The 27,458-nt window shown below is 39.5% G+C and overlaps 1 protein-coding gene across 22 annotated transcripts in view; it reads right to left on the bottom strand.

The window, feature by feature from the left end:
• slmapa (sarcolemma associated protein a) overlaps positions 1–27,458 on the bottom strand; it is a 258,658-nt gene that overhangs the window by 78,978 nt on the left and 152,222 nt on the right. For 17 of the 22 annotated variants that reach the window (XM_087994334.1, XM_087994332.1, XM_043708129.2 and 14 more), the window contains one exon: positions 18,570–18,626. The exons of the other annotated variants lie outside the window; for them this stretch is intronic. In XM_087994334.1, the coding sequence (XP_087850460.1) occupies positions 18,570–18,626 (57 nt within the window). The remainder of the gene's footprint in view (positions 1–18,569; positions 18,627–27,458) is intronic. 22 annotated transcript variants of the gene reach the window in all.

Genomic DNA, 27,458 nt, shown 5'->3' with positions numbered 1-27,458 from the left:
TTTTTGTGCATCATGAACTATTTTCTGAAACGTCTGCCATTATTCCTCAACCGGGTTTACTGCTGAACTCCTTTCCCTGTCTACTTTACAAACTGCCATTCTTTCTTTGTAATCACCTTTAAACATTTAGCACAGTGTTTCTAAGGCATTTCTTAAACTGAATGCTAAATTTTATCCGGTTATAATAACTGTTTCTTAGGGTATCTTTTATTCTAAAATCATACATTAAACCTGATTCATTACATATTACCAGATCCAAATAAGCCTGATCCCTGGTTAGAATCAAAACACACTGGTCCTGATATATTCAATAAATTCTTTGTTATTACCTCTGCCAATTTGATATTCCCAATCTAAATGAAGATTGAAGTCACCCATGGTGAATAAGATTAATTTGTTACTTTTAATTCCATGTTATGTGACAAGTGACAACCATTTTATATATAGTGTTAGATTTACTATCTTTCTTTTTCAAAGATGCATTCAAGCCAGAGTTTAAAACACAGAAGTTGTCTTAACGATGTTTCCAGTTCAATTATACATAATAGAATGCAATGTTCAATTGCTTGTCTCCAATGGTTGAAAAACTAGATCTACTTTAACACACAGACTATGGCACTTTCACGGCATGTCCATCATTGGCAGTTACGTTTGAATCTGGCCAAGAAATGGTTAAACTCATGTAAATGCATAAACCATTTTTGTTTATTTAGCAAGATGACCATTAGGTGGAATGCTCAGAGAAAAAGTGGTCAGACAATTGCAACACTGAATAGAGAAAAGAATTTACAAAGATTAATTACATGGAACATATAGCAAAATAAAGGCATAACGTTCATCTGGTCTGTACCAGTTTTCATACTTCACATGAGCAATCTCCTTCTTCATGTAATCCTATCAACAAAATTACAGCAGAGGAAATTTAATTCAGAGAAGTGTTAAATGATATACTTTAGAAGGAGAAAAGACAGGCAATGTAAAATAAATGCTACAATTGTAAAGGGGTGTGAACAGAAAGATCACTTAAAATCTGTTACATATTCCTTATTGTTTGCACCATTCCTGAGTTTGGCATTATCTGCAAACTTTGAAATGATGTCCTGTAAACCTAAGCACAAAACACTTGCATAAAAAAAAAACACAGGATTAAACACCGATTGTTGGAGAACACACTTAAATCAACACTACTTAAATAAATACAGAAAGTGCTGGAAAAGCTCAGCATGCTGGCAGCATCGGATGGAAAAAGAGAGAATTAAACTTGCATTACAACTTAAGAAATAGCGGGTTTGGGGGGCCATCCAGCCCTATGTGGCTATTCTACCATTCAATGAGATCATGACTGACAATACTGTGTTTCTGCACAATTCCCATACCCCTTGATGACAGTAGAAATTTAACAATCTCTGTCTTCAATATACTCAATGATTGAGTCTCCTTACTCCTATACTCAAATTCTCTCGTAATAAAATCTAGCATTTCAATTGTTTTCTTAATTACTTGCTGTACTTGTATGTTAACTTGCAATGACTAATGAATAAGGACACCAAAAGTCCTTTGGTATTGAACATTTCCCATCCTTTCACTATCGTTTACATTTTTTGTTTCTTATCAAAGCTATTTGCTTTATTCTTTCATTGGTTGTGGGTTTCACTGGCATGGATAACATTTGTTACCCATCCTTAATTACTCTTGGAACTGAGCAGCTTGCTGGGCCATTTCAGAAGGCAATAAAGAGTCAATCATGGACCCACATTTTTGTACATTGTATTTCAACTGTCAAATATCTGCCCACTCACTTTGCCTCTTAAAGTCCTCTTGAAGCATCTTTGTATACCCTTCAAAACTCACACTCACATTGTTTGTGCAAAACTGGAAATACTACATTTAATCTCCATATCCTAAAACATCAACACAGGTTGTGAAAAGATGGGGCGTAAACACTGAGTCTCGTGGTACCCCACAGGTTCCAACCTGTTAACTTGTAAGACACCCATTTATTTATACAGTTTTTTGTCATATAACAAGTTCTTAATCTATGCCAGTTTCTGCAATCCCATGTAATCTCATTTCATTTACTGAACTCTTATAGGGGACTTTACTGAAAGTCTTCTAAAAATCTAAATGTATTACTTTCACCGGCTCTCTGTTCTGCTAGTTTTATCCTCAAAAATAACTCGAACAGCTCTGACAAATATAATCCACCTTTCATAAATCTTTTTTGATTCTGTTCAATCCTACCATTTTTCTCTCAGAGTCTTGCTTGTACCTATAGTATAGATTCGAATATATTTTCCCACTACAACTGATGTTAGGCTAATAGGTTACTTCCTTCCTTCTGACCAATGTCTAATTTGCAAGATGATTCCCAAGTGTAGAATTCTGAATGATGACCACGAACACATGTGTTATCTCTATAGCCACTTCTTTTGTCACACTGGAATGTAGCTAGTTTGGTGATTTTTTTACTGCAACAGCCATTAATGTCCCCAGTTTTGTATTTTTACAAGTAGCTATGTTTTACAGCTCTTCCTTTTCATGAGTCCTTATACCTTCCATTACTTCGGGGTGCTTTTCAGTGTCCTCAGTGAAGACAGACACAAAGCATTCTTTTGCTTTCCCTGTCATTTCCTTCATCCCATTAGAAATTCTTCCAACTCTACTTGAAATGAATCCACATTTTTTTGTTAATCTTTTCCTTATATATCTATAGAAGCCTTTATAGTCATTTATGTTTCCAGCTTGTTCGCTCGCATTCTATTTTCCCTTCCTTTTCTTGGTCCTCCTTTGCCTAATTACACAATTGTCCCAGTTCTCAGGCTTATTCTTCTTGACAACTTTAAGGGCCTCTTCATTTGATTGAATCTCTTTTGTTAGTTGGAATATTTTCTTTGCTAGAATTTTTTACATTAAAAGGAATGTATTGTATTAAACTATATATTTATTCTATAAATATTAGCCAATGCCTGCCTACTGTTATGCCTTTTAACCTGGCTTCCCAATCCATCATACATTGTCTCATTAAAGCATTAGGCTGCTTTGTATTGAAGATTATCCTGCTGCTTTGTTTTGATATAGAGGAATAGGGGAGCACTCTTTACTATGATGCCTTGTCATTCAATTATCAATTTTTCTCCTTAAATCTTCATAGTTTCCTTTGTTTTAATGTGAGGCCTTAGTTTCTGATTAAGTTTGAAAGTGGTGTAATTCAATGCAAAATTCTAACGCATTCTCCTAAAGACTGCTTTAGAACAAGATTATTAAGTAGCCCTTTCTCATCACACAATACTAGATCTAAAATAGAACATTCCCTAATTGGTTCCTTATTGTTTTGCATAGAAAACTATATTGCATACATTCCAGGAACTCAAACGCCATAATATTGGTACAAATTATATTTAGCCAGGCTTTATGTCAATTGAAATCCTCATGATTACTGCATTATCCCTGTTGTATGCACTTTTAATTTGATTTATATTAAATCTGTTGCTTGGTGGTCTATAAACAGCACCCACATAAGTTTTGCGCCTTACTGTTTCTTAGCTCCATTCAAACTGGTTCTATACCTTGAAATTTAGAACTAATGTCATCTTTTACTAGAGTATTAATGCATTCTTTAATTAACAGAACTGTCCTATCACCTTTTCCAAGTTGCTTGCCCTTCCTGAGTGTTACTTATCTATCAGTATTCAGCTTTGGTTTCCACATAACTACATCTCTGTAATGGCTAACAGTTCATACAGGTTATATTAGAGCCGAATAGGACTCTAAGAGTTTGTCCAGCATCTTCTGTTCTTACCTCAAATTTTCAGCAACCCCAATACTTCATTTTTATACTACTGTTTAATGTTTGTCCATTAGCCATTTTTATATCCATACTGTCACTTGCCTGTAATTTTGTGGGCTTTACGTTTACTAGCATATCTATAATGATGTATCAAATATTAAGATTATTCTTTTACTGCAGCACATCCAGCCATCCTTGAAATATAAAAATCAGTTCCCAATCAAAGTTACTTGGATGACTAAAGACTTAATCTTTGAGAAGTATATGCAACTTTTAGATTAGATTAGATTAGGATTAGATTAGATTACTTAGAGTGTAGTAACAGGCCCTTCGGCCCAACAAGTCCATACCAACCCTCCGAAGAGCAACCCACCCAGACCCATTCCCCTACATTTACCCCTTCACCTAACACTACGAGTAATTTAGCATGGCCAACTCACCTAACCTGCACATTTTGGACTGTAGAGGAAACCGGAGCACCCGGAGGAAACCCAAACAGACACAGGGAGAATGTGCAAACCCCACACAGAGGGGAATTGAACCCGGGTCTCTGGTGCTGTGAGGCACCACTGTGCCACCGTGCTACCCATAAAAGTTCCAGGAAAAATCTGATTATTGAATGACATGGCATCATTAGTAAAGTGTGTTCCTCTACTCCACCATATCAAAGCAAAGCAAGGCAGTCGGATAAACTTTAATTCACAGCAGCCTACTGATCTAATATATATTTACTTAGGTTTTAGGTTATAAAATCTTCCCAAAATTTGACGAAAAAGTGAGCAGTGGACGGATTTCATCTTTAGTGTGTTCAACTGTTAATTGATGCAAAGCTTTCAAAGTGATATAGATTGTTCTTGAAAAATATGGGGAAAGTGCACGCTTTAGGACACCTTTAAAAAAAAAATCTAACTGTGAAGAAACCCAAATTATTCAAGGGATGCAAGAATGGCTTGCTTTAGGAATTACCAGGAAAAGACTAATGGTATTAGAAATTGAAATTAACGCTGGTGTGGCCAGCAACATACACTTTGCTCAATTGAAATTAATAACAACTTCAACTTTTATGCAAACTGATATTTACTTGCTGGTCATTCATTATATCTCTGATAAAACAACATGCTTGCAGATGCTGCCATTTCAGTTTTCTTGGGCTGAATTTTACCTTTTACTCTTTGGCAACAAAGTGTATGGAGTTTTTAAAGAAATTTTCGTCGTGAGACTCAGCAACATTTTTCGCCGCTTCTTAGTGAATGCACCTCATTTATCACTGACCGCACCCCACAGAGTCCCTCATGTCCAGTTCTATTCCCGCATGCTGTTCCCAGATCAACTCACTGTTTTCTGGATATATGCTGAAAGATGAGCATCCCTTGTGCTCGCACCATCTTTAAAAGGTTGTTGTGCACCCAGCAATGTGTTCACACCTGGCATTGCCCCTCACTGGCAAAGGAAAAGCACGGCAGCCACAAACCCACACTGCTTATGTCAACACCCCTTCACCTACAGAAGCCTATTTTCTCATTTTAGTTGCTATTTCGCCATCAGGCCCCACAGGCTACCTGTCCTTCACTACATCCCATTCTAAACATCCTAAGTCACCGTTTCTCTGAACTCATAGTTGACCCAAATCTTGTCATCCTCCAGTAGAAAAACATCTCATACAGACAAGCCATTACATAAGTCCATACATAAGCATTTATTGACAACTAGTGGAAATGAAGTCAAAGAAAATGAGCATAGGTTGAAGTTCATCCCCACAATACAAACAATACGTCAGCATGATAACCAATGACTATTTGACAGTCCACAATGGTCTTCTGCATTCAGCCCCATTTTACTGAAACGGGTGCCAATCAGGTCTTGTCTGGCTTGCAATGTCTGATCCAGTTGAACTTGGTCTTTCTTAGGGGGAACGTCCTCCAGCTCAATGCCCTAACTGAAAATAATCACCCTCCTGTAGCTTACCATGCCCAATGCAGTTCTGTATACCTGCCTACACTTTGACTTGACTTTGCCCCCATCCCATCTCCACAAATGCCTGTTACCCCAATCAAGCCCGACTCCACAATCCCTTATGGAGGTGCTTCCCCTAGTACAGGCCTGCTTGCTTCCTCCTTAAAGATTGACAGACAGATCTCCAGGATCACATTAGCCCCAGAGCTCTGGCACACTTTGATGAGCAGTCTGTAGAGATGACTGAGCTGACTGCAATCTCTGCAGCTCTGTATTGCATTCCGCTGATTGCTCATGCTGCCTCGAAAGAATGGACTGTTGCCCACTCCCTGGAAGGCAGTCAGACAAATTCCTTGGCTATGAGTGTCCCAAGTAATCAAGTGACCATTGCCACATCCTGAACTGTTTGTGGATTTTGCCCTTGACTAACAGCACTCTGTGACCAACAGTTGCCACCTCTTGTGTGGACTAAAGACTAGCCCCTACCCAGATTTTGATGTAGCTATTTGGTTAATTAAATGTGCAATGCATTTACTGTGCAGGCAGCTAACACATGCTGTAGATGTTAGATCGACATAGTATATTGTACATCAAGATATCCCATTTTCCTCCTATCATCAAGCAGCCTCTCTATGCCTCTGCACAAAACAATAATAGCTCGTAGTCTTCGCCTTTGGCTCTGCCTGAAGCACCAAACAAATAATGGGCATGGATTGGCAAGACATGGGTGCCGTGAACATATAGATAGGTGCTGAGAGAGTAAGCCAGCAACCTTGATGTGCAGTCTGGTCCAATCTGCAAGCTGGGTGCCTCTCTGTACATGCAAATTTTTCTTGTTGCGATCTTTTAATGTTAGATGCTGATGCGCCCAGCTATGCTTCCTAGGCGGCCTGCAAATGGTTCGGTGAGGTACCTTGCTGGCTGAGGATGTTGCAAAATGTCTGTAAGTGAGGGATGCATGCATTTGGTGGTCATGGATCATGCCTCGAGATGCTATTTGTTTCTAATTAGCATGGAGGGTGGTTACAGGCAGCTATGGATTGAAACGGCCAGGTTCTTGCTTTGACTTCCACATTGAGAATTCTCGACACCTAGCTTATTTTGCACAATTGCCAAGATAGGGAGCAAAATATTAATGAGCTGAGTTGCAGCATTAATAAAGATTAACAAGCTCTAATCCCCCCCAATTGGCAACTCACTGCTGCCAAGTGAGAAAGTCACCTCATGGCTTGACAAATGCATACAAAATGCAAAGGGGTTCTCTTGACATCAAGATAGGCCTCACCAGACACCTTGTCAGATTCTGACACTAATCTCACCATAGTCTGCATCACTCCAATCCTAACAAGGTTCTGTGCATTGGGTCTGTTGAATCATTTTAACTGCAGATTTCTAATAAAGTTTAACAGCAATAGCCTGCTTGTAAAGTAATTCTTCAGGGTAGTGTCCTTGATCCAACCATCTTCAGCTACTTCAATGACTTTTCCTCCATCATAAGGTCAGAAGTTTGCCGATGACTGCACAATATTCAGCACCATTCATGATTCCTCACACACTGAAACAGTCCATGTTCAAATGGAACAAGATTTGGACAACATCCAAATTTGGGCTAACATGTGACAAGTCACCGTTACAACACACAAATGCTATTTCAAATAGAAAATCTGACCATTGTCCCTTGACATTCAGTGGCATTACAGTCAGTGAAACCCCATTATCAACATCCTTGATGTTACCATTGACCAGAAACTGAATTGGACAGGTCATATACAGTCATACAATATGGAAACAAACCCTCCAGTCCAACTCATCCTCACCAAACAGACATCCTAATCTAACCTATTCCCATTTGCCAGCATTTGGCCTGTAGCCCTCTAGATACTTCCTATTCATATACCCATCTGGATCTCTTTTAAACGTTGTAATTGTACCCACGTCCACCACTTCCTCTGGCAACTTGTTCCCTATGAGCAGAACCCTATGAGTCAAAGTTTGGACATATCTTTCCGAGGAAAAAGCCCTTGGCTATTTATAAAATCATGAGGGACATGGATAAGATAAACCTCTATGAAGGTCACCAGTCAGTCTCCAATGCTTGTGCCTATTCAGCTTCTCCTCATAGCTCAAAACCTTCAAAAAAAAAAACTAGCCACCAGGATACATGAACATCAACTAGCCACGAAACGATATGATCCTCTCTCACTAGTAACCTTATATACAGATAAAGAAGGACACCATTTCGACCGGGACAACACATCCATCCTAGGACAAGCCAAACAAAGACATGCACGAGAATTCCTAGAAGCACGGCATTCCAACCAGAATTCTATCACCAAACATATTCAGTCAGCCCCCATCTACCACCCCTGAGGAAAAGAGCAGAAAGTGACATCACCAACTCAAAGAAACGCAAACATCTAAATAGAAAGCAGGAATCATCAGCAGTGCTTTGCCTGGAGGCCCACTGAAGATGTTACCTAGTAGGGTGACGAAACATCTGGAAATGAACCTTCCAGCTCAGTGAGCAAACCTACATTCATAACCTCAACCTGAGCTACAAATCTTCTCAAAACATTCAGTCCCAGCAACATCTTTGTAAATCTTTTCTGCACCCTCTCAAGTTTAATAAACATTCTTTCCATAAAAGGGCGCTCAGAATTGTACACAGTATTCTAAAAGCAACCTCACAAATGTCCTTTACTGTGGCTATGAAAGCAGGTCAGAGGCTAGGAATACTGCACCAACAAATCACCTACTGATTTCACCCCAAAGCCCGTCCACAAGGCACAAGTCAGGAGCATGATGGAATTCTCCTCACCTGCCTGGATGAATGCTCTAACAACACTCAAGAAGCTCAACACAACGAAGTAATTGACTGTAACATTTTCTGGCTTAGTCAGCACAGACTCTGGATTATAAGTTCAGCAGCACAACATCTACACTATCATCCTTGCATTAAAAAAAAACCTGGACATTCTTATCATAAGTTTCAAATAGTTTAAAAAAAGGTTTATGGAGCCATCTTCTAAATTTACATCAGGCTTCATACTCTCAGCATGTCACAAGATATGGTGGGGAACTGTTTTTGGTCCCTGAGGCATGGAGACAAATATATTACGTTCCAACTGAGTTTCAAAAGCAAGAGCTATTATTAACTGCAGTCTGAGGGTGACTCATCATCTCTCAAATCGAAATAAAAGTGAAATATCAGACAAGGAAAATACATGAACAAACAAGTGAAATGAGAAACGATTCAAAACGTTTGGAAGTCCCTATGGTACTAATTATTAGAATACCTCTATGCATTAAAAGTCTTGTTTGGTCATGTGGCTCTCAGCATGTAATACCTACTTTTTGTAACATACTCCTCTTGAAACTAAATCTATCTATCCACTTACGTCTACAAGGCTAGCCTCATATAGATAGATGCTACTGCTTTGTCACTTTGCTATCTCAGCTGTATCTGAAGATAGGATGTACAATACTCCAGACAACTTAGAAGATAACTTATGGGTTTTTTGCACCTTCTACATTGAAGGTACTAATATTAAGCCAGGGAACCAAAACATCTATGACTGGCACCACACCCTGATCACTGCTGCATGTCACCCTTCCTTGCAGTCCCTCAGCCTTGAAAGGACCCAGCGTGGTAAAGATTGCTTGGGAAATCTTGTGTTAAAAATATAACCATTTTCTAATGTAATATTGAGTTTTACTGATGTTAATGCTGAGGAAATACTTGTAACAAACTTCCAACATCACAACTGGATTACTTTCATGGTTGATTACATGTAGAGGAAACCCACGCAGACACGGGGAGAATGTGCAAACTCCACACAGACTGTTACTTGAGGTGGGAATCGAACCCGGGTCCCTGGCGCTGTGAGGCATCAGTGCTAACCACTGAGCCACCGTGCCACCCCCAAATTGTAATGTGCAATAAACAACTTACTTTGGTATAAAAAGCTGACCCATGTTTTCTATTATTCTTGGTTTGAAAGTCAGGTAAATTCAGGTACCTTAAAAAAAAGCATTCTTAAACAAATCTTTAATATTTGGTATGATTCAGGAATAGTAGGGCTCAATTTATGGCATGCTACCCCAGTGATTTGTAATACCATACTTCGTGTTCTGCCATAATCCAGTAAAACTCCATAATAGGAATGTGTATTTTTCAATCATCTTAGTTGAATATATTCAACATTAAATATTATTCATGTTATTTATAAATGTATCCTCACATTTCATACTTAAATGGTAGATATATTTACAAAAATAGCCAACATTTTCAATATGAAACTTTGAATGTGAAATCGTTTGTTTCATAGCAAAATACAGCATTGTAGAATTATTGCTGTACAGATTCTAACTCCCCAACATACACAGCAGATCTTGCCTTATTAAGTCTTACTTTCAATGCCATTTGTCATTGTTTAAAATAGCAGCAGGAAGTTATTCAGGAAATGCATTTTTTCCAAACAAGTTGATTAAATTGCAATGAAAATCAGCCCATAATACATTGGGTTTATCTCAGTTTCTTGGGCATTCCTTTTTTGGTCAAGAACTAAAGCTAGGAATTTGGCAACAGCATTTCCTTTCCATTGCCAAAATATTTCAGAACTTTTCTGTAAGTTCTCTATAGTAGTTTGATTATTTTCTAGATGAGTTTGAAATATACAAATTTTATAGACTGCAGAAAAATACAACAAATCTGTCAAGCAGGAAGATTTTTATAATAAAGTAGGTTTAATTTGTTGTAACTGCCTTTTTAGAAAGTTATTTTGTGGTGGTGGTAAAATGAGACTTTCAAAGTCATTAAGTTATTAAATCAGTTTAATTCTTTTACATGACTTTAGAGATTTGTCGTGGAATGCAGTCTTGGAAGAAATCTGAAAGTCACTGTAAACTTAAAAGCTGATCAATTATAAAATATTAATTACTTATTTTTCATCTAATCAGCTAAAATTTTGATAGGGGGAAATCAGCTCAATATTGATGTGTTATTTCAGTCTAGTGATTTCATGCCAAAAACTAGTCAGTCATAGAATGTTGTGTATGCAGTTAATGCAGTTATTCAAAATTTAACATTTCTATTTTGGCTTTGACTCAAAATTTTAAAATCACTTAAATTAGCTTAAATGCATTTTCTAAATTTTACTAAAATATACTTTGATTAAAAAACAAACAAACCAATGACGGAGGATTCTTTTCCTCCTCAATTAAAGCTGAAGTGCTGTTCCAAATGGAGAACTTCATCAGCAGTGTAGTAATACTATGCTATCTGTAAAAACTCACCAAGGACTGTTTCCTTATTCCAGTGACTTAACCTCACAGTAAAAGATGACTACACAGTTTGCATCGCTGTACCCTCCATATTCCAAAGATATGCATATTAGTGAATTGGCCATGGAAATGCAGGGTTACAGGGATAGGGTGGTCTGGGTGGAATGCTCTTCAGAGGGGCAGTGTAGACTTGATGGGCCAAATGGCCTGCTTCCGCACTGTCTGGATTCTATGATTGAGAGAGAATCTACTTGTCTGCAATAAAAAACAGCTGTGAATTGATGACTATTTAAGAATAGAAGGATATAAGTTATTTGAAATTCCTTGTGATAATCCACCCTCAGAATTGGATTAGCAAATTTTAAATAGTTTGCTTTTAAGTTGCCTAAAGAGTTTCTATTAGATTTAGTCATATTTGGTGCCAAATTTTCTGCAGATGATGAGTCCAATTTTACTTTCGTAGATTATCCACATGTGGGGACAAAAACCAAATATCCTCAATTGTTTGAGTAATTGATATAAAATTGCTCCTTCCACTGAGATGCAAAGTAAAAATAGGCTTCTTGGCAAACACATCAATTATTTTTAAATGTCAAACAAATCTTCATTTCTCAGTAATCATATCAAATACAGATACAGGCAGTCCCTGGGTTGAAAATGGGTTCTGTTCTGGAGTCCGTTTGCAAGTCAATTTGTATGCAAGTCAGACCACAATGCAGGACAATGTAAAGCAGCCATACATAAATAAATATTCGTATGTTGGGTCTTTACAATTACACCCTTGTATGGGATCGTGTTTGTAAATGAAGGATCCCCTGTACTCACAAGACAATAGACAATAGGTGCAGGAGTAGGCCATTCTGCCCTTCGAGCCTGCACCACCATTCAATATGATCATGGCTGATCATCCTTAATCAGTATCCTATTCCTGCCTTATCTCCATAACCCTTGATTACACAATCCTGGAGAGCTCTATCCAACTCTTTCTTAAATGAATCCAGAGACTGGGCCTCCACTGCCCTCTGGGGCAAAGCATTCCACCCACCACTCTCTGGGTGAAGAAGTTTCTCCTCATCTGTCCTAAATGGTCTACCCCGTATTTTTAAGCTGTGTCCTCTGGTTCGGCACTCACCCATCAGCAGAAACATGTTTCCTGCCTCTAGAGTGTCCAATTCTTTAATAATCTTATATGTCTCAATCAGATCCCCTCTCAGGTTGTCTAAACTCAAGGGTATACAAGCCCAGTCGCTCCAGTCTTTCAGCGTAAGGTAGTCCTGCCATTCCAGGAATTGACTCGTGAACCTACGCTGCACTCCCTCAATAGCCAGAATGTCTTTCCTCATATTTGGAGACCAGAACTGCACACAGTACTCCAGATGTGGTCTCAGCAGGGCCCTGTACAGCTGCAGAAGAACCTCTTTGCTTCTATACTCAATCCCTCTTGTTATGAAGGCCAGCATCTATTAGCCTTCTTCACTACCTGCTGTACCTGCATGCTTACCTTCATTGACTGGTGTACAAGAACACCCAGATCTCTTTGTACTGCCCCTTTACCTAAATTGATTCCAGTTAAGTAGTAATCTGCCTTCCTGTTCTTGCCACCTTACATTTATCCACATTAAACTGCATCTGCCATGCATCTGACCACTCACCTAACCTGTCCAGGTCACCCTGTAATCTCCTAACATCCTCCTCACATTTCACCCTGCCACTCAGCTTACTATCATCAGCAAATTTGCTAATGTTATTACTAATACCATCTTCTATATCATTAACATATATTGTAAAAAGTCATGCAAAAGAGTCATGCAAAAAGAATTAGTGAATAGAAAGGTGGTGCTGTTACCCCTGAAATTCATGGAAAAGACCAAGATAGGTGGCTTCATGAGTAATTTAACAGAGAAGAACACAAATTAGACTACGAGCAGAATTAACCAGACTATGAGCCGAGGTAGCCGATGGCCTAGTAGTACACAGGTAATGTTTTGGGTGGGGAGCTGGGTTCAAATCTTGCCATGGCAGATGGTGGAATTTGAATTCAATAAATATCTGGATTTAAGAATAGAATGGCCATTAATCTATCGTCGATTGCCAGGAAAAACTCATCTGGTTCACTAATGTCCTTTAGGGAAGGAAACAGCCATCCCTTAGGTGGTCTGGCCTACATGTGACTCCAGACCCACAGTAATGTGGTTGAGTCTTAACAATTAGGGATGGACAATAAATGCTGGCTTAGCCAGCGCTGACCTCATCCCATGAACGAATAAAAAAAACATTGTATTTAACTGGCTTGAAAGAGAAACATCAGCGAATTAGTAAAGCAGTTTTGGCCTCATTATCACTGGTTCTTACTCAGCCATTATGTTGGCCAGATTCAAGCCATGGCATGCAACATTGTGCGAGCAAATGGGTTCTTACATTTTGAGGAATATAAACAATATAGCAACATACCAAATAAATTTCACAGGCCATTGATCTTTTGTGCCTAGCGCCATAATTTATTTATTTTTTTCTCACCAATGAACATTAGTTCCTGTTCAATGAATTCCTTTATTCAGTATTTATTTTTGCAAATTAGCTTTTTCTATTGCGACTGTAAGAGACACCATCTCAGTTTAAATTTCATAGCTTTTTCCTAAAACTGCAAAATTGTACATCTTGATAAATCAGAGGAATTAGCATTATTTGCACATGAATCACAGAATGTTCACATACGAGTACACAAAGTAATTCGATACACAACTGTATTTTCGCCTTTGCTGCAATGTTGTTAGAATATAAAACTACAGACTCTTACTGCAATTATACAGAACCTTGGTGAGATTGGAGTTTTGATCCCTTTCTCTAAGGAAAGATATACAGTACTTGTCTTAGAGATTGTGTAATCCAGAGATGACAGGGATATCCTCTGAAAAGGGAGACAGTCAAACTGGCCAACGTTCTCTGGCATTTAGAAGAATGAGAGGTGATGTCATTAAATTGTATAAAATTCTTATCAGGTTTACAGGGTAGATGTTGAGCAATTGCTTTCCTAGTTAGCGATCTAATCTTAGGGGGGGTCATAGATTCAGGTTAAGAGTTGACCATTTAGGACTGAGATCCAGGACACTTTGTTGACTCAGAGGGCTGTAAGTCTGAAGATCATTACCACATAGGGCTGTGGACGTTCAGTCGTTGAGCATACTCAAGCCTGATATCAGCAGAAACAAAAATAGAACAATGAGTAGTCACATGGATTTCAATGGTAAGGTTTTGTTTGGCAAACATGGATAGAATTTTGAAGAAGTAACAGAGGATAGACAAGAGTAACACAAATGTAATTTACCTAGATTTTCAAAAGGCCTTCAATAAAGTTTAACATATTAGATTGATGAATAAGATCAGAGAATGTGAAATTTGGGTTAAGGTGTAGAATGGGTTGCTAGCTGGCTTCAAGATCTACATTAGAAAGTTAAATTAAGGGTAATCGTTCAGAGTGGCACAAGCATCAGCTCTGGGGATACTGCCGTGCATAATTTAGACCTTGTAATCAAAAAGAAAATTTCAAAATTTGCAAGTGACACCAAATTACAGGGGTGTTGGCAAGAATGAGGGAGAAATAGGACATAATCAAGTCTGAGGAGTGCTGCCACATATAACAAGGAGATATTGACAAAACCAGCAGAAAAATCAAATTATTTGCAACATGGTGAAAATAAGGAGGTTGCCAAATTACTTAGAGAATACTGCAATAATTTAAAAGGGATAAAGGATCAAAGGAATCTTGAGAGTACAAAATGCATAAATCATGAATAGCAACATAAGGTCATCAACGCCATAATAATAAAAATCAAATCAAAGCAAAGCAAGCACCTGGGTTCATTTTGAAAGGAATAGAATTGCAAAAAAAAGCAAACTAAAATTGTATCGAACCTTGGTCAGACTACACCTGGAGCAATGGGAATAATCTGGTCACTTTAAGAAAAATTATGAAGATGAACACAGATGGTGAAAATAAAATTTATAAAGAATGAACTGGAATGGATGAACAGGTTGGGTCTCTTTCTTTTCCTGGAAACGTTGAGGTGTTCTAAGGAGTCTTGAATTGGAGAGATTTGTAACGAGGTCAACTCGGTGGACCTCAAAATGTGAGGTCCCTGATTGTGTCGGTGGTAGGCGGCATTTGCTATGGAACAAAAACTGAACTGGACCAGCATTATAAATACTAAATACAAGAGCAGGTCAGAGACTAGGTACTCTAGTGAGAAGCTCATCTTCTAACTGCCCGAAGTCTATCCGCCATTTAAAATGCACAAACCAGAAGTATAATGAATACTTTGAGGAGAAAGTGAGGTCTGCAGATGCTGGAGATCAGAGCTGGAAATGTGTTGCTGGAAAAGCGCAGCAGGTCAGGCAGCATCCAGGGAACAGGAGAATCGACGTTTTGGGCATAAGCCCTTCTTCAGGAATGAGGAACGTTTGTCCAACAGGCTAAGATAAAAGGTAGGGAGGAGGGACTTGGGGGAGGGGCGTCGGAAATGTGATAGGTGGAAAGAGGTCAAGGTGAGGGTGAAAGGTCAGACTGGGGTGGGGGCGGAGAGGTCAGGAAGAAGATTGCAGGTTAAGAAGGCGGTGCTGAATTCGATGGATTTGACTGAGACAGGGTGGGGGGAGGGGAAATGAGGAAACTGGTGAAATCAGAGTTCATCCCTTGTGGTTGGAGGGTTCCTAGGCGGAAGATGAGGCGTTCTTCCTCCAACCGTCGTTTTGTTGTGGTCTGACGATGGAGGAGTCCAAAGACCTGCATATCCTTGGTGGAGTGGGAGGGGGAATTGAAATGCTGAGCTACAGGGTGGTTGGGTTGGTTGGTCCGGGTGTCCCAGAGGTGTTCTGAAACGCTCCGCAAGTAGCCGGCCTGTCTCCCCAATATAGAGGAGGCCACATCGGGAGCAGAGGATGCAATAGATGATGTGCGCCCACACCTCCCCCCTCACCTCCCTCCAAGGCCCCAAAGGAAACTTCCATATCCGCCACAGATTCACCTGCACCTCCACACACATCATCTATTGCATCCTCTGCACCCGATGTGGCCTCCTCTATATTGGGGAGACAGGCCGGCTACTTGCGGAGCGTTTCAGAGAACACCTCTGGGACACCCGGACCAACCAACCCAACCACCCTGTAGCTCAGCATTTCAATTCCCCCTCCCACTCCACCAAGGATATGCAGGTCTTTGGACTCCTCCATCGTCAGACCACAACAAAATGACGGTTGGAGGAAGAACGCCTCATCTTCCGGCTAGGAACCCTCCAACCACAAGGGATGAACTCGGATTTCACCAGTTTCCTCATTTCCCCTCCCCCCACCCTGTCTCAGTCAAATCCATCGAATTCAGCACCGCCTTCCTAACCTGCAATCTTCTTCCCGACCTCTCTGCCCCCACCCCAGTCTGACCTTTCACCCTCACCTTGACCTCTTTCCACCTATCACATTTCCGACGCCCCTCCCCCAAGTCCCTCCTCCCTACCTTTTATCTTAGCCTGCTGGACAAACTTTCCTCATTCCTGAAGAAGGGCTTATGCCCGAAACGTCGATTCTCCTGTATAATGAATACTCTCCACTTGCCCACATAATTGCAACATACAAAGAGGTAATCATCATACATATAAAAATGACCAGCTTGACCTGCTTGATAAATACTTATTTACCTTGTACATTCATTCTGTCCATTATTGATGCACAGTGGCAACATTTACAAGATGCATTGCAGCAACCCATCAAGATTATTTTCAATAGCAAACTCCAACTGTAACTTCTACTAGCTAGAAAGACAGAGGCAGCAGATAGATGTACACATCATGACCTGGAAATTCCCCTTCAACTCACATTCCATCACTATAGTTGGGTCAAAACCCTGGAACTCCCAGTTACAATAGTGTAACTAGTGACTGTTGACTGCAGTGGTTCAACTTTTCAATGGCAGTTAGGGATGGGCAACAACACTGGTCCAGACAACAATACCTACATCCCGTGGATGAATATCAAAAGAAAATCCTGTGACAGAATTTTGGACACTAAAGGAATCAAAGGATATGGAGATATGATAGAAAATGAAATTGAGGTAGAAGCTAAACTGTAATTTTATTGAATACAGCACCATAGAGTCATAGAGATGTACAGCATGGAAACAGACCCTTTGGTCCAACCCATCCATGCTGACCAAATATCCCAACCCAATCTAGTCCCACCTGCCAGCACCCAGCCCATATTCCTCTAAACCCTTCCTATTCATATACCCATCCAGATGCCTTTTAAATGTTGCAATTGTACCAGCCTCCACTACTTCCTCTAGCAGCTCATTCCATACACGTACTACTCTCTGTGAAAACGTTGCCCCTTAGTTCTCTTTTATATCTTTCCCCTCTCACCCTAAACCTATGCCCTCTAGTTCTGGACTCCCCCCACCCCAGGGAAGAGACTTTGCCTATTTATCCTATCCATGCCCCTCATGATTTTGTAGACCTCTATGGTCACCCCTCAGCATCCAATGCGCCAGGGAAAAACAGCCCCAGCCTATTCAACCTCTCCCTACAGTTCAAATTCTCCAACTCTGGCAGCATCCTTGTAAATCTTTTCTGAACCCTTTCAAGTTTCACAACATCTTTCCGGTAGGAAGGAGACCAGAACTGCATGCCATATTCCAACAGTGGCCTAACCAATGCCCTGTTCAGCCGCAACATGACCAAGTTTAGAGTTGTGGACAAGATAAGGATTTTGTTGTATGCTTCTATGGGCAACATTATGTCATCTAGTGTACAAACAATTCAGGGAATTGGACCTGTATTTGAACACCAGCTACTCAGCAATCGAATTGGAACTGTAATTTGATCCAGTTAGTGGCAAGGAAGTTGAAAGAAGGCATTGCTATGTTTGACAGATTTATGGTACACTGTAGACCCTCAGCATTTAGACAATGCATAGTATCGACAATCTGCATACCACCAATCTTTCCCATATTTCAGGCCAACACTCCCTGCATACAATGCATAAAGTCAATACATTTTCCTGGCCTGTATTTAAGGATGACTATCATGTGAGATATGCAAGCCTTTTTGACCAGGAAGTGCCGAATGCATGATCCTGTCTGTCTTTCTCCAAATATATCAACTATCAGGATTACTTGTGACTAGCTTAATCAGTTTATTGTGTGTTGTACTGAGCTTCTGCCCATGTCTTGGGCACAATTGAATGAGTGAGCAACAAACCAGCAAAAGACATGGAGGAGAGCCACTCTCCTAGCTAAATTGTTTCAGTGCATCTATGCTACCTAACTGTTAATGTACATGGTCATCCAGAATAAAGCTTCTACTCAATTGTTAGCAGAGTGATGGTAGGAATCAGCAATAGTCCTGGTGATATCACCTGCACAATGCTGACATGTTGGCTGATGCCAGGGAACCCAGCAATCTCCAAAGCATACCTGTGATAAGTCTAAGTGATACTTGGCCTCAACTGACTTGTTTGATATACAGAATTATTTCCCATTACTCACAAATATGCCTTTTACCTTCCATATTTGAAATCCTATTGTTCTCAGTTGTGTCCAGTGGGGCTTTCAACTTGTCTGCAATTCAAAAAGAAGTTATGAGATATTAACTTAAAGTTTTAGTGAAGTATTTTACTAAGAATATATCAGAAAAGAATGCTTGGCTGTTAACCCAAACAGGTTGTGGTGTGATGTTTTCAGTGTGTTTGAAATGGATAACAGTTCAAACATGGTTTTCATACATTTAATTTGTTTTCACCGCTGACTTGGTCAAAAAAAGTAAAGAATTGCAACATTAAAACATACATGTATTAGCATTTTCCTTTCATATATTTCAAATGTGGGTGGACAAGTAAAAACCAAGTTAAAATTGAGTCAAAAATATAATTACTTAAAACTAAAATGGCTTACAAGAAAACCCAAGTTCAGTACTCTGGTCTCCATGTAATATCAATTGTCCACTCTACTTTCATTTTTGTCTCAAAGACAAACATCTACAAAGAAAGTAAGAACGTTCAATGGAATAGTTTTAGTTAATTTCAATCTTATAACAGTTATGTCAAAATGGAAGAAATTGTTAGATATTAATTTCTTTAATAATATCTTTAGCATCTGTTCTGGTGCCTCTAGTATCCTAGTTGGATATGCCACTTCCAGAAGTGGGAACCTGGGTTAATTCTCCCTCTCCTAAACTCACGGAGTGGAGCTAATTGCAGCTTCACGACTATCATGATGATGGAGGAGGTAACTCAGAAAACAAAACAGGAATTAAATTTATAAGTTTTGTGATTTGATTAATATTATGAAATCACATCTTTCACGAGGGCAAGGCAATAGGAGCAAATTAACAGAGAAGCAGCATTGTGAACTGTCATGGCTTTCCTTGCCATTGAATTTCTTCTACTTCACAACATGTTAATTTTTTCAATTTCATTCAAAATATTCAATCCTTTCAGTACTGATCTATTGCTTTCTCAGGAGAAAAAAAAATGTTCGGTTGCATAAGCACTGATTCAATTAATTCATTTTCTTTCAAGTTTTCTCTTCTTCCATTTTACCACATTGACACTGATGTGAAAATAGCTCACAGCTGGTATCATCACTGTAACTTGTTGGTTAAATATTACAGTAAAAGAAGCACTACTCAAGACCAAATCTTAAGCAGTCAACAATTCTACATTCCACCCTTTACAATATCTAACAACTGCTGTTGATCCACAGGTCAGGCCTATTTAAAGGTGTGAAGGCCTAATTTGATAGCGTTTGAAAATTATCTAAGAAAACTGTGTTATGTGATTTCTACACTGCAAGTGGTAACATGATCACTAGTATTTCAGGTCAGAAAGCTCTGTACATAAGGTCAGAAATACCATCCAATGAATTCATCATTATTAAATGGAGGGTGTTGTTGACTAATAGGTTCATGGCATTGACAAAAAGCCAAAAGATAAATTCTGTAAAACTGTGAAACACAAAGTGTAGTGCAGCATTGAGCACATGATAAATTTATTCCATGGAAAGCTCGCAACAAATTTCAAATTTCCCTATTAATCTTATGGGTTTAATACCTGTTTCCAAATAATACATATCATTATGCTTTAATAACAACAAACCTTCGGGATTTCTTGTAGTGCAGTGGTAGCATCCCTATCCCTGGACCACGAGGCCCAGGTTCAAGCCCTACCTGCTCCAGAGGTGCGTAATAATATCTCTGAACAAGTTGATTAGAAATATAGGTCAAATAAAAAAAACACAACAAACCACAGTACTAGAGAAGTCTGATTCAGCAGTTACAGCAAAATAAAAAACACATCTCTTTGCAAAGAAAGACTTTAAATCTCTCACTTCAGCAGTAAGGGCCCTCACAAGCCACATAATCACCCTAGTTCAAACAAAGCTACATTTGTTTTGTTCCATGCATTCATTACTGATAGACAGTAGAAAGTTATTTGAATATTTACAGTACCCAGAAGAATGTATTTCTCTTTGAAGGGTCAGATAATGAATAAACGTTTTATGGACTTATTACTACCATTAGGCAGGCTAGATTAGAGAATGCCTTATTTCACAGAAATGAAGCATCTCTCTCCCTGAAAAAACTTCAGCTGTGACACAACTCTTGGGTCTTCTCTACTGTTTTGCATTTCCTCAACAGAGATGCAGATTTCATTTAAATTGGTAAAAAAAAGCTGAACCAATTTTCAAGAAGTACCAGGAGAAACAAATAAACTCTATAAATCACTAAACATGTTCTATTTATTGTCATTACATTTAATAGAAAAGAAGGTAAAGACATTTTGACAAATAAACTGCCTTCAGAAAAAAAACTACTGAAATTAAATTCATCCACCAATAAGATGCACAAGTTAGCAATTCAGTTAGATACATCACTATGCCTGTAAAGTTGAACTCAACCACTTTTTCAAGCAAATGATAATGACCTTTCCCCTCCCATACAAATATACAAGTACGGAGAAAGCAAAGACTGCAGATGCTGGCGATCAGAGTCAGAGTGTGGAGCTGGAAAAGTACAGCTGTTCAGGCAGCATCCAAGGAGCAGGAGAATTGACATTTCAGGCATAAGCAGGAATGCAATCCTAAGGATTTGCAAAAATGCAACAGAAAAAAGCTTTGAATTATAGTGTTTATCCCATAGATAAAACTTCTAAAAACGCCATTAGTTTATGCATTATGGAGATAGACATGACTTCTCATGTAGTTCAGCTAGTCATTTGGGTAATCGCGCACTATACTCTGCACAAGGCTAATGATTACATAAATGTAAAAGAAGCATTTTTTCTAAATGGAGAGAGATTACAGAAATTGGAGGTGCAGAGGGATCTGGGTGTTGAAGAGCATGAACCATAATAGATTAGTATGTAAGTAAAGCAAGTAATTAGGAAAGCTAATAGGAGGGAACAGTTTATTGCAAAAGGATTTATGCTTCAGGAATATCGGGTATAAAGATTACTAGACTGATACCTGGAATGGGTGGATTGTCTTTTGAGGAAATCTTGGAAAGACTAGGCTTGTGTTTTCAGTTCAGAAGAGTCAGGGGCAACTTTGTTTGAAACATGAAATTCCTAAATGTGTTTCCCAAATGTGACCCTACTTTAAGACTTTCAAAACTGACATCATCCTCACTGAGAACTAACAGAACCTGCCTGTTAGAATGGGTGTATGGCTGTTGTGATGTGGATCTGAACTTCATGGAGGCCAGTGCTGCCTTAGATCTCACAACATCGAATCTTTATGCTTGTACATCACTTGGGGTCCCAACTCCCATTTTGGAAAGCCCCAACTTAAAGCTATGCATATATGTAGAATATATTTGCTCTAAGAGCTTTTAATGTCAATGCTCAGAATTTTAACTGATAGGTATGGATAACTGTGGAGGAAACATTGCTTCATTTATAGAATGTTTAAAATTATCCATGTATGTTTATGACATGTTTCATGAAAAATACTGTCACCCAGCAAGCTCTAAGCATTTTAGGAAGAATGCACTTCAAACTATGAAATGCTCAGTGGAGGACAAACACACTATTCAGGACCAGGCATCCAAGGCAACATTACTAAAATAACAAATATCAAAGACTCTGATGACTGGGGAAGCCAACGTTCACTTGCAGAAATAAATTATTCCAGGTATGCAATACCAACATCATGCACTTCGAGATTAGCCATAAACAATAGGATGGAGCTGCTTCTACTATGCCACAGCACATATTGCTAAAATAATGAGGAGTTGGGAGAGAAAGCTGGAAAGCAAATTTTGGACAGGTAACAGAGTACTAATAATAGGGGATTTCAATTAGCCAAATATATACAGGGGAAAGATAAAGGTGGAAAGGACAATGACAGCAAAGAGCTTCTACAATATATCCAAGATAACCTTATTAATCAATGGCCAGGCTACACTTTTTGCTTTAAGTATGGGGGCTGGAGTCTTTTAATAGTCACTTGGACAGTAGTATGTTAATTAAATTCAGAACTGGAGATATGAAGAAGTGTCACTGGACCTGAAATCTTAACTCTGATGATTTCTCTCCACAGATTGTGCCAGACCTGTTGAGCTTTTCCAGCAATTCCTGTTTTTGCTTATTAAAGGCACATTGTGTTTAACTAATTTGCATATGTATTTAAGTTAGCTCGCTGAGCTGGAATGTTTGTTTTCAGATGGTTCGTTGCCATGACTAGGTAACATCATCAGAGAGTGTCTCCGGCTTTGATAAGCTAATGATGATAATGATGTGGGTTGTTTAACTGATGTGTACACATAGATTTCCAAAATGTGGGACATACGACATCTATCCAACAATTTGGAAAATTGCCCAGATATATACTGTCTACAAAAAGCAAGACAAATCAAATCTGGCAAGTTACTGCTTTATCAGCCGATGCTTAATCATCAGTAAAATGATGGAAGTAGTGGGAGACAACGCAACTAACAGGCAAAGGCTATTTGCAAAAGAATAACTTGCTCACTGCTACTCACCTTGGGGTCCACCAAGGCCACTTGGCTTCTGAACTCATTGCAGCCTTTGCCTAAACATATATAGAAGAGCTGAACTCTGGAGGTGAGGCGGGAGTGAGTGCACTTGTTACCAAAGCAGCCTTTGACTGAGGAGGCTATCAAGGAACCTGAGTAAAACTAGACTCAATGGCAACCTGGGTAAAACTCTATGTTGGTTGCAGTCATACCTAGAAGAAAAATGCCTATGGTTTTTGGAGGTTGTCATCTCAGTGCAATGACATCATGGCAGGAATTCCTCAGGGTAGATACATTCTAAGTGACCTGTTCAGAGATGTTTTTACACACTTTTGATTTTTACACACTTTTGAAGCAGGTGGAACATTAACCTGGCTCAGAAGTACAGACAGTACCACAGTGCCAAAATAGTCTTTTTCAACAATCACGTATAATTTCATAGACTACATCCATTGCAACCAAATGTGATCAATTGATTATAAATCCTACCAATTGCTATGACTGGATTTGAACCCACTAGTTGGGACTCTGGGTTACCAGTTCAGCCACATTACTGCTATGCCATCCTCTTCCCTGAATTCCTCAGGTTAATGACCATGGCCCAACTATCTTCAATTGCGTCATCAATAACTTTCCCTCTACCAGAGAGGCCAGAAGTGGAGATACTTACTGATAATTGCACATTAATCAGCACTATTTGTAAGGGGTCAGTGAAGATGTACAGCAAGATCTGGAAAACATCCAGCCTTGGACTTATAAGTAGCAATTAACATTCGTGCCACTCAAGTATCAGAAAATGACCAACTCTAACAAAAGTGAATCTAACCCTCATGCCATGACATTCAATGTCATGACCAACACATAATTCCCCAGTGTCAACATCCTGTGGGTTACTATTGAGCAGAACTGAACTGGACAAAGCCATGTATCTAGATTGTAGCAGCATGAGCAGATCTGTAACTAGGAATTCTATGGCGAGTAACTCACCTCCTGTCTTCCTAATGTCTGTCCACTATCTGCAAGGAGAAAGTGAGGACTGCAGATGCTGGAGATCAGAGCTGAAAATGTGTTGCTGGAAAAGCGCAGCAGGTCAGGCAGCATCCAGGGAACAGGAGAATCGACGTTTTGGGCATAAGCCCTTCTTCAGGAATCATTCCTGAAGAAGGGCTTATGCCCGAAACGTCGATTCTCCTATTCCCTGGATGCTGCCTGACCTGCTGCGCTTTTCCAGCAACACATTTTCAGCACTATCTGCAAGGCACAAGTCAGGGGTTTGATGGAATATTCTTCACCTTCCTGAATGGGTGAAGCTCCAGCAACACTCAAGAAACATGACACAATCAAGGAAAAAGCATCCTGCTTGACTGGCGATCAATCTACCATCTTCAATATTCACTCTCTTCACTACCAACACAGTGACAGCAGTGCATATCATCCATGAGATGTACTGCAGTAGCTCACAAACTCTCCTTCAATGGGATGGTATAACAGCACAGCACCTGTGAAGTTCCCTCCAATCCACACACTATCTTGACTTGGAGCTATGTCTCCATTATTTCATTGACACTGGTTCAAAATCCTGGAACTCCCTAACAGCACTGTAGTTTACCTAAACGTGAAGGACTACAGTGATTTGAGAAGGTAGCTCACTACCATGTTCCCAAAACAAAATGCAGGCCGAGTCAGCGATATTCACATTTCATGAAGAAATATTGAAAAATAGAGACTGAACAACAAAATTAGATCCATAGAATAAAGGAGAAAATGTCAGTATCGCTGCAAAGTTGACTAGCATACAGAAAACAAGAGAAGGAATATTGTGGAGATGATGGAGCTCTTAGCCATTGGCTGAACAGCCAGTGAAACTTCCTTGATGTCTTGTTTAGAGAAAGCCTGCTGTACCTTATGCCACTCAGGCCATCCCATGGCAACATGATGAGGGGAAATGTCAGTAGGAGCAGGACAATGGCTTGTCATGGCCTTGTCCTCTTCCAGATGCTAAGTCCCTCCATCAGGCACTGTCTTTGAACAAAAGTTGGGAGCCTGAAACAAATACATTAGCCTTTGCTTGCTGTGCTAGCTTCGTGATGAGCCCCCACCCAACACAGCAGCATTACAATGAGTCCCTTAGTGAGCATTTGTTGTCCACATACGGCCCTCAATTGGCAATGGATTAGGAAGGCCATCCATTTAATCAGGGTGGAGTCATGTATCTAGCAGGTTTCCCAAATACGACATCCTTACCTGATTAAATGCCTCCCTACTCCCCAAATGTGCCACAGAGGAGGGCATAACATTTTCCCCAGAAAGTGTTCTGAACAATCTTTTTCCCAAATAGTAGTGAAGTACACAGTGGGGTTTCTTAAGTACTGGTACTTAGACTGCTACTTTTCCTTATATACATTAATGGCCTCAAGTTGGCTATAAACAACATAATTTAAAATTTGCAGATGACACACAACTTGGATGTATTGCTAAATGTGAAGATGGTAGTGAAGAAGAATTATGGCAGACAAGTGGCAGATTAATTTTAATGGAATAAAATATGAAGTGATATATTTTGGTAGGAGGAACATGGTGAGGTGGGGATGAGTGTAAAATCAGAATTCTGACGGTGTGAATATTACAAATTACTCAGGAACTTCAAGTTACTGTGGGAACATGCACTTATACATGCTGTTGCATTCTGGAGCTATGAATATGATGTTAGGGGCTCTAAACTTTCTTCGCACTGCGCAACTTTATGATTGGTTAAAGGGCAGTGAGATTGTTGTTAAGACCATTCCTTTCCTTGTTATTTGTAAATAACCTGGATGTAGGTGTCAGGAGTTCAATACCAACATGTTCAGATGCTAATTAGTGAGCATGATAGCCTTAAAAGTCACACCAGGTTGAGGTTCAGGACGTAGGTTTGCTCGCTAAGCTAGAAGATTCGTTTTTAGACATTTCATCACCATACTAGATAACATCTTCAGTGAACCTCCAAATGAAGCGCCGATGGAGTAGCCCGCTTTCTATTTATATGTTTGAGTTTCCTTGGGTTACCCATCAGTAACACCACCAGTGCTTCATTCAGAAACTCACTGAAGATATTACCCAGTATAGTGATGAAACATTTGAAAATAAACCTTCCAGCTCAGCGAGCAAACCTACATCTAGAACCTCAACATGAGCTACAAATCTTCTCAAAACCCGCTACCAGTTTATAGTCCAACAGCTGTATTTGGAAGTACAAGTTTTCGGTCTGCTGCTCCTTCATCAGGTAGCAAATGGGCAGGATCAGATGACAGAATTTATAGCAAAAGATCAAAGTGCCGTACAACTGATGTGATGCAGTGAACAAATCTAAGTCTTTAATCATCTCAAATGGGACTGCAGGCCGTGATTCATCAACATGTAAATCCCAGAACTTCTTTCAAGTCGCATTCCCGAGATAACTTAAGGTTTTATAAAAAGAAAGGTGACATCTCAGCTTAGACAATGCATTAAAGGTATGAGGTTAGAGTCTATCAGTATCCCAACCTTGATTCAGACTGGGTTATTTTTCCATAGTAGGAATTGATAAAATGTCACATATGCACACCCTCTCATAGGCACACTCACACACTTTATCAAGCACGCACCCACACTCTTCCCCCCCACCCCCCCCCCCGCCCCCGACTCTCACACACACACTCTCCCCCCCTCACATGCAGACACACTCATGCACACACTCTATCAAGCATGCACCCACACAGACACACTCTCTCCCTCACATGCACACATATATGTCTATGGGGTGAATTTGTATTTTGAGATTTGTATTTACAGATACATTCTATTGTGTTAAAAAGCACACAATCTGTAGGCAGTCAGTCCGTGTGACATTTCATCAATGTCTAATTTGGAAAAAGAACCAGTCTGACTCAAGGTTGGAAAACAGACAGACTCTAATCTCACACCTTTAATGCACTGAGCTGAGATGTCACCTTTCTTTTTATAAAATGTTATCTTAAGTTATCTCGGGAATGTAACTTGAAAGAAGTTCTGGGATTTTGCTGTAAATTCCATGTCCTATGATCTTGCCCCACTAGCTACCTGATGAAGAAGCAGTGCTCCAAAAGCTGGTACTTCCAATTAAACCTGTTGGACTATAACCTGGCGTTGAGTGATTTTTAACTTTGTCCACCCCATCCAACATCGGCACCTTCATATAATGAGCATGATACTAGCCGACATCTGGAGAACAAAAGTAGAAGGACCTGGTGGTACGTATTCACAAATGTTTGAAGCTGGTACAAGTGGGAGATACTTGGGTTTGTAACTAAGGACAGTGAATATTAGAACATAGAAATCATAAAACATAAAAACAAAATATAGACAGGTAATCTTAACAAAAATTGAAAATGCACGAAATTCTCACACTGGCACCTGTGCAG

The sequence above is a fragment of the Chiloscyllium plagiosum genome, unplaced genomic scaffold (genome assembly GCF_037043375.1).
Source record: "Chiloscyllium plagiosum isolate Xiang-an unplaced genomic scaffold, Cpla_swu_hap1 HiC_scaffold_14, whole genome shotgun sequence".
Classification (NCBI taxonomy): domain Eukaryota; kingdom Metazoa; phylum Chordata; class Chondrichthyes; order Orectolobiformes; family Hemiscylliidae; genus Chiloscyllium; species Chiloscyllium plagiosum.
This window is presented reverse-complemented; position numbering and strand designations above follow the sequence as displayed.